The sequence below is a fragment of the Pyrenophora tritici-repentis genome, chromosome 10 (assembly GCF_003171515.1).
Source record: "Pyrenophora tritici-repentis strain M4 chromosome 10, whole genome shotgun sequence".
Lineage (NCBI taxonomy): Eukaryota > Fungi > Ascomycota > Dothideomycetes > Pleosporales > Pleosporaceae > Pyrenophora > Pyrenophora tritici-repentis.
The window spans coordinates 2,172,720-2,179,876 of NC_089399.1; the positions used below are offsets into that span (position 1 = coordinate 2,172,720).

At 47.1% G+C, this 7,157-nt stretch overlaps 3 protein-coding genes across 3 annotated transcripts; 2 read left to right on the forward strand and 1 right to left on the reverse strand.

The window, feature by feature from the left end:
* Positions 1 to 233: 233 nt before the first annotated feature.
* Positions 234 to 1,688, forward strand: PtrM4_046530 (uncharacterized protein; the record flags this gene model as incomplete). The annotated part of the gene is made up of 1 exon (XM_066104668.1): positions 234 to 1,688. The coding sequence occupies one exon, from the start codon at positions 234 to 236 to the stop codon at positions 1,686 to 1,688; it is 1,455 nt and encodes a 484-aa protein (XP_065959232.1).
* Positions 1,689 to 2,895: 1,207 nt separating this feature from the next.
* Positions 2,896 to 5,057, forward strand: PtrM4_046540 (Retrotrans-gag domain containing protein; the record flags this gene model as incomplete). The annotated part of the gene is made up of 3 exons (XM_066104669.1): positions 2,896 to 3,189; positions 3,216 to 3,529; positions 4,430 to 5,057. 3 exons carry the CDS (start codon positions 2,896 to 2,898, stop codon positions 5,055 to 5,057), a joined length of 1,236 nt encoding a protein of 411 aa, XP_065959233.1.
* Positions 5,058 to 6,562: 1,505 nt separating this feature from the next.
* Positions 6,563 to 7,090, reverse strand: PtrM4_046550 (uncharacterized protein; the record flags this gene model as incomplete). Its single annotated transcript, XM_066104670.1, has 1 exon — positions 6,563 to 7,090. One exon carries the CDS (start codon positions 7,088 to 7,090, stop codon positions 6,563 to 6,565), a length of 528 nt encoding a protein of 175 aa, XP_065959234.1.
* Positions 7,091 to 7,157: the final 67 nt, after the last annotated feature.

Consider the following 7,157-nt stretch of genomic DNA (forward strand, 5'->3'; position numbering starts at 1 on the left):
GGTCCTAGAAGGTTCAGATTGGATTGATTGATTACCGCTTTAAGCCTAGTAGTTACCTATAGGAGTTTAAGCCCTACCTAGATAGGTAAGTGGGTCTAGGAGAGTGACCGGATTGAATTGATTGTTGCGGAGTCTACTGGGACACCTTCAACAAAGAACTAGAAACGGCAATCCAAAACAGTCAAACCTTGCAAGATATGGACCAGATCAGTGATCCAAGAAAGGCAGACTTAATGGACCTCCTCCTCGGCAACAATACAGAGCTAGAGCAACAGCTAGAAGAGATTGGTAAAGCAATAACTCAAGCAATCCAAACTGCAGCAAACAAAGCTATCCCTATCACTAGACTTGGTCCAAAACCAAAAGCTTGGTGGAACAAAGAGCTGACAAAGCTACGACAAGACACTTCCCACTATAGAAGGATTTTTAAAGAAAAGCTCGAAACTACTGCGATACACGACGCCTACCCAGAGAAAAGAGACTTCCTACGTGCACGAAACACCTACAACAAGGCAATCAAAGACGCTAAAAGGAAACACTGGAATGAATTCCTAGAGAAGGAAGACCCGCAGTCAATCTACAAAGCCATGGCATATACAAAGGATAACAAAGTCGAAAGAATTCCACCTATACAAGGAGAAACATCATTCGACAAGAAATGCCAAGCGTTCCGCAACACGCTATTCCCACCACCGCCCATAACCGAAGCGCCCACATTCACCAACTACCAGGAAAAGAGATGGGATTGGCCAGCACTATCCACGACTGAACTAGAACGAGCATGCTCAAGTCAAGTCAAAAGTAGCACCCCAGGACCAGATGCAATAACACAAGACATAATCACAGCCGCGTACAAAGCTCAACCGCAAACAATGTTTAGAGCTTTCTCACTCCTATTCAACTATGGATACCACCCAAAATGCTGGAAACAAGCTACAGGAGCTGTTCTTAAAAAGGCATCAAAACCAGACTATTCAATCCCAAAAGCCTACAGAGTTATCACTCTATTAAGCTGTTTAGGAAAGATTAACGAGAGAATCACCGCAAGTAGGCTGAGCAATCTAGCAGAAATCACAGAGCTACTACACCCAACCCAAATTGGGGGTAGACTCAAGAAATCTGCAATAGATGCAGCTATGCTACTTAGCGACCAAATTCAGCACCAGAAACAGAAAGGCCAAATAACATCAACTATCTTCCTGGACGTAAAGGGAGCATTTGACCACGTCTCACACAATCAATTCCTGCGAACGCTTAAGAAGCTAGGCCTTCCAATTAGTCTTATCGCTTGGACAAAATCCTTCTTCTCAAACAGATCGCTAAGACTCTCCTTCGACAATAAGACACAAGAATTCTCCGAGATAATAGCTGGGATACCTCAAGGCAGCCCAGTGTCTCCAATCTTCTTTCTTATCTACACCAGAGACCTCTTCCCAGGACTACAAAGCTTCAACCTATCCTATATTGACGACCTATCTCTATCGACATCCTCAACATCGCTAAAGAAAAATGTCAAAATACTAGAACAGCAAGTCCGCCTACTATCTCACCGAGGGAAAAACTTAGCGATTATGTTCGATATAGCTAAGACAGAGCTCATCCACTTTACCGCCAAGAAAGAGAGAAAAGAGAGAAGCCTACAGCTTCCAGACAACACCATTGTAGAACCGAAAGACACAATCAAATAGCTAGGTATCCACATAGACAATAGACTGTCCTTTAAGGAACATATTGCTACACGCGTAAGCTAAGCAAGGAAAGCATTCTATAGACTAGGGAGACTAGCTAACATCGAAAGAGGACTCTCCCCAAAAGCAGTACGATAACTATACCTAGCCTGCGTCACAAGCGTTGCAGACTACGGATCACAAATATACTGGAAGAACCAAAGCTACGCCACTAGCCTCCTACAATCACTGCACAACCTAGCGTGTAGAAAGATAATTAGAGTGTTCAGAACGTCACTATCTCTACCAACAAGCATTGAATCCGGACTTACGTCACCTGCAATTAGACTCAACACCAACAACCGAAAGTATGCGTCTAGAGCACACCAGCTATCCAGCAACTACCTAATCTAGAAAGCAATTACAAGGATTATAAATACAGACAAAGCTAGCTACAAAAAGCCAAACCAGCATAGACAACTATATACTATTGTTAAGTCAATCCCAGAGAGAGACAACAACAGCGTAGAAAAGATAATCCTATATAGGTTCAGACCGTAGGAAAGTCTTAACTACAAGGTTACTGTATCAAAAAAGAGCAAAGAGGAAGAGGCAATTGCACACACGGATTATATCCTATCAAGGAGCGGAGATAACTTCACCGCAATCTACTCAGATGCCTCACAACACGACAAGGGAATAGGGATCGGCGTAGGTGTAGTAGCGTACAGCTCCACCCACGAAGAAACATTTTCTTAAAAGACAAACATTAGATGCTCCCAACTAGTCTACAACGATGAACTAGAGGGGATAGCACAGGCATTTGAACACGCGGCTATAGTGGCACAAGAAGGCCAAGAGATCTACGTATACGCAGACAACCAAGCAGCAATCCATAGGCTTATGTAACAGGCTGAGCCTATTACATGCGCTACGCTGTGTGCGTAGCTGTCGTCATGCGATTCCTTCGAGATACATCTATAGGTTTCTGTCATCATCCATCTAATTCTACTTCGGCCCATCTTCGGTCCGCTCCTGTATTTATGTACAGCTAGCATCCTTTTGTAGCTCTTTGTCAAATCCACTCTGTTACAAGGCATCTCTTGATCAGTCATCTGTGTATCGTCATCGATACAGCCGCTGGGGTCTAGCCCCTTACATTTGGATTTGACCAACTTGCCCGCCAGCCCAGCCAGAAACCTTGTTAGAATTATTTTTTTCCGGCACCATGTCAAACCCGAACCTAGATCAGTCCTCTCTATTCCTGCTCGTACAACAGCTACAGCAGGAGGTCCAGAACCAGCGTGTTGAGATCCAGTCACTCCGATCTGATCTTGACGCATCGCGCGCCAGCGTACATCAGCTTGAGCTCCAGCTCAGATCCGCCACTCCTCCGTCCCGTTCCCGCCTTCCTGATCCACCTCGTTTTGACGGAAAGCCGCTTACACTCCGGACATGGCTCCCTTCAATCCGCGCCAAGCTTCGATCAGACCAGCTCTCAGGAGCTGATGCATTTGATTATGTATGGGACCGCTAGAACAACCTCAGCAAGCATCTGTCCTACACCTCCGCCATCAAGCTGAAGAAAACAACACGTGGGATGTGGAGGATATCTTTTCCTTCTTTCAGCGTCTCTGCCACAACCCAAGGGAGCAACAGGAGGCTATTCAGCGTTTCTCCTTAGTCCGTCAGCGTGACGAGGAGTCTCTGATAGCTTATCTTGCACGATTTGAGCGTCTCGCATACGAATCTGGTGCTTCGACCTGGCCTGATACATCCCGTATATCAGTACTCCACCGTGGTCTTCGCTCTTCTCTCCGTCAGTCTCTTGAAGAGTCAAACGACTCTCTATTTACTATTCCGTACGATGAATACGTTGAGCTTGTTCAGAGCCTCGATCGACGTTCCAGCCGCCCTCAGCCCAGACTCCGCAACAATCAATCGATCGACATGATTGATTCCTATATAGGTTAAAGAGTTACTTTATTAGGCAGCCTTTAACCTAGATAGGAATCAATCATGCCGATCCGATTGATTGTTGCGGAGTCTGCCTCAGCCACCCCAGCAACCCAAACAAGTCAGTCGCCAGCTAGATCCTATGGATGTTGATCCAATCCAAGTTCAGTCCGCACGAGTATCCTCGGTCCGTAAACCAGCCCGCCGCCTGTCTGCATCCTCCTCTGACTCATCTGACGAACGCCGTGCCTATCGCCTTAGCAACAACCTATGTCTTTATTGCGGCGCCGCTGACCATTGGATTAGTAGCTGCCCGCGCTCTAGTTCCCGCTCTAGTTCCCGCTCCAGCTCCCGCTCTCAGTCTCGGTCTCGCCCCTGCTCTCAGTTAGCTATTCCTACCACTGCAGATACACCTGCCAGCACGCACCATCTCACAAAATTTGCACGCAGCCCTGCACTAGCAGCTCGCCTCGCGGCTGCTAAAAAGGAGGGGGTAATGTAACAGGCTGAGCCTATTACATGCGCTACGCTGTGTGCGTAGCTGTCGTCATGCGATTCCTTCGAGATACATCTATAGGTTTCTGTCATCATCCATCTAATTCTACTTCGGCCCATCTTCGGTCCGCTCCTGTATTTATGTACAGCTAGCATCCTTTTGTAGCTCTTTGTCAAATCCACTCTGTTACAAGGCATCTCTTGATCAGTCATCTGTGTATCGTCATCGATACAGCCGCTGGGTCTAGCCCCTTACAGCTTAACAACCTATCGGACAACCCGGGACAACAGTGGCTACTAAGATGCATCAGAGCTGCAAAGAGAATAACGACAAAGAAAGCATCGATCCACCTGCAGTGGGCCCCAGGACATAACGACGTCAAGGGCAACGAAAAAGCCGACACGCTAGCAAAGGAAGCAGCTAAAGAGAGACCAACAACATCGACCACAGCGAGCCTAGCCTACTTAGGCACAGAAATCAACAAAATACAAAAAACAGAACAACTGATGGAGTACAAGAGGTATACCGACAGGCCCACCAAAAACAGAAGCTCCTACTCAAGGATCTTCAAGCTCAACACACATACAACAATCAAAGTCCCGAAGGGAACACCAAGAGAAATCTCGAGCGCGTTCTACTCACTCAAGCTAGGACATGGATACTTCAACTCCTACCTTAAGAGATTCAACAAGAGAGACTGCAATCTATGTATATGCTACAAACCACAAACACCACAGCATCTACTTCTAGATTGCAAACAGTACAAAACACATCGAAATACACTCAAAGAATCAATACCACACAGACCCATCACCCTCCCACTCCTCCTCCAAACAAAGACAGGCATCAAAGCTACTCTAGCCTTTATTGCAAGTACTAGGATTGGCACGAGAAAATGGCACCTTGGGCAAACCACCGAACAGACAGACACTGTATAAAACTACAAAAACAATATTTCCTTATCTAAAAGAGCCCGCTGCTACATCTCTTTCTATTCACCACACTGCTCTTTAGCACCCGCGCCAATGGAAGACTAGCTCTGAAATTGGAGTACGCAAAACACCACCCAAATTGTACAAGACCCATAGAAACTCCACAACGACCATCATACATAGAACGGCTTAGCCAAAGTCCTACATAGTCACCGACTGATACAGGACTCTAATGGAAATATAATAATAATAATACACAATTAGTCACCTATTATAGAGATCTAAGCTCAATTAGAGCAGCTTAGCTGTAATTAATCTAGCTCAAGGCTCTTAAGCTGAGGGGGTGTGTTAGAACATAGGCATATTTTGGGTGGTGGACAAAATCCGGGTGTTCGGAGCTGTGGATTCTGTGGATCAGTTAAATTAGTCAGCGCGCACAATCCACCGCGACCCAACTGATCGAACGGCGTTGGATCACAATGTTACGGATCCATGGCCCCCATATCGATAAGATTCTTATCTTATCGGACTAGCGCCTTGGCGCTCACAGCATAAGTTCGGGCTCACAACGTAGATAGCTCGAGAGCTTGTATCTTGTCAAATCCAATCTTTCTTGATCGATCCCTCACACACAACACAACACGACATTAGACCACAACAATACAATCGATCCCTCATACTATTATACTATTATCCCGTCTTTGATAACCCATCACAATCTAACAGTTATATCGATTAGGATAAGGTCGTTTGGTGTAGGTAGACGTTAGATATATAGGTCTAATGCTTTACTACGGCAATAGAGCTATATATCTAAGAGAGAGCCGTTGCTCTGTTGATTCCGTGTTAGGGGCCTTCGATCGAACCTCTAAAATTAGTTAGCGCACGGACTAACGTGTCTGTGCGCGTGATGCCCATAATCGCGTGCCGCACACCCCACCAATATCGCGACGACGGCAAAGTTGAGGCTGTGCAGCCACGTACAATAACTATTATCGCGAGATTTTCCGGTGTATTGATCTATAGACGTAGCTCTACAACTTTGTCTATCTATATTTTGCCGGAGTATTGACGGCCCGGCCGCGTCGGGTGGTTGTTGGTGGGGAGCCGGTGCAGCCACCTCAGCCAGAGTGCCACCGCCAGCACCACCCACGCGTCGTTTTTTTGGCTGTTGCTTTGCAGCGGGCTTTGAAGCCTTACGCTTGCCCGATTGGGGTTGTTGTATAGCCTTTGCAGCGTCGCGATCGCGTCGTTTGGCGTCAAGTTCGGCAGCCTTTACAGCCTTGGCTTCATCCCGCACCTTCTTTGCCTCCTCACGCGCGCCCGCGCTGCCTCTTTGATCTTAAGTTGATAGATCCTGTTGTTCTCCTTTGCCTCTTTCAACTCTATCTTATCAAGTAGCTCTTTCTCCTTCTCCTTCTCCTTCACTAGCTGCCTGAAGCGGGCCTCTCGAAGCTTGCACGGCGACCACCAAACTGCCCCTGAATGGAACGCTTTTCGCTGCTGTAGATCTAGGGAGGTTCGTGCCGATTGCGGGGCTTCTGGTGAACGTGTAGCGCCGCGCGCAGTGCGTCCTTCTCGTACTCGGCGATCTCTTTGGCAGCCTGGAGGCGGAGGAGTATTTCTGAGAGGTTGTTGGCCGCAATAGAGCTCGGATCGTAGGCCTGATTAATGAGGTTCGTGATAGTAGCTCTACTCACGTTCACTAGTGGCGGCGGTGCTGTTAGTGTTGACTTTCGGAACTTTTTAAGTACTACTTCGGGATCTATAGGAGCTATCCCAGTGGCTTTAAATGCCTTCAACGCGTGCTTCTTAATGAAAGAGGAGTCCCAGGCAGGCTTGAAAAGACGGTAGAAGTCATCCTTCCTCACAGCTAAGAGACCGTGGCTCGCCTGGAGGTAGTGCTGCAAGCTGAGTGAGTACGCGGCTGCCAGAGGTTTGAACATTACCACATCGAGTGGCTGCAGCGTATGGGTACTATGGGGGGGTAGTATGAGTAACATAATATTGTGGGCGATCGCATAGTCAATAAACTCCATAGTAACGTGACTCCCATGGCCGTCAAGGATGAGTAAGCGTGTGTGATTGCCGGCCTTCTCCTTCGTA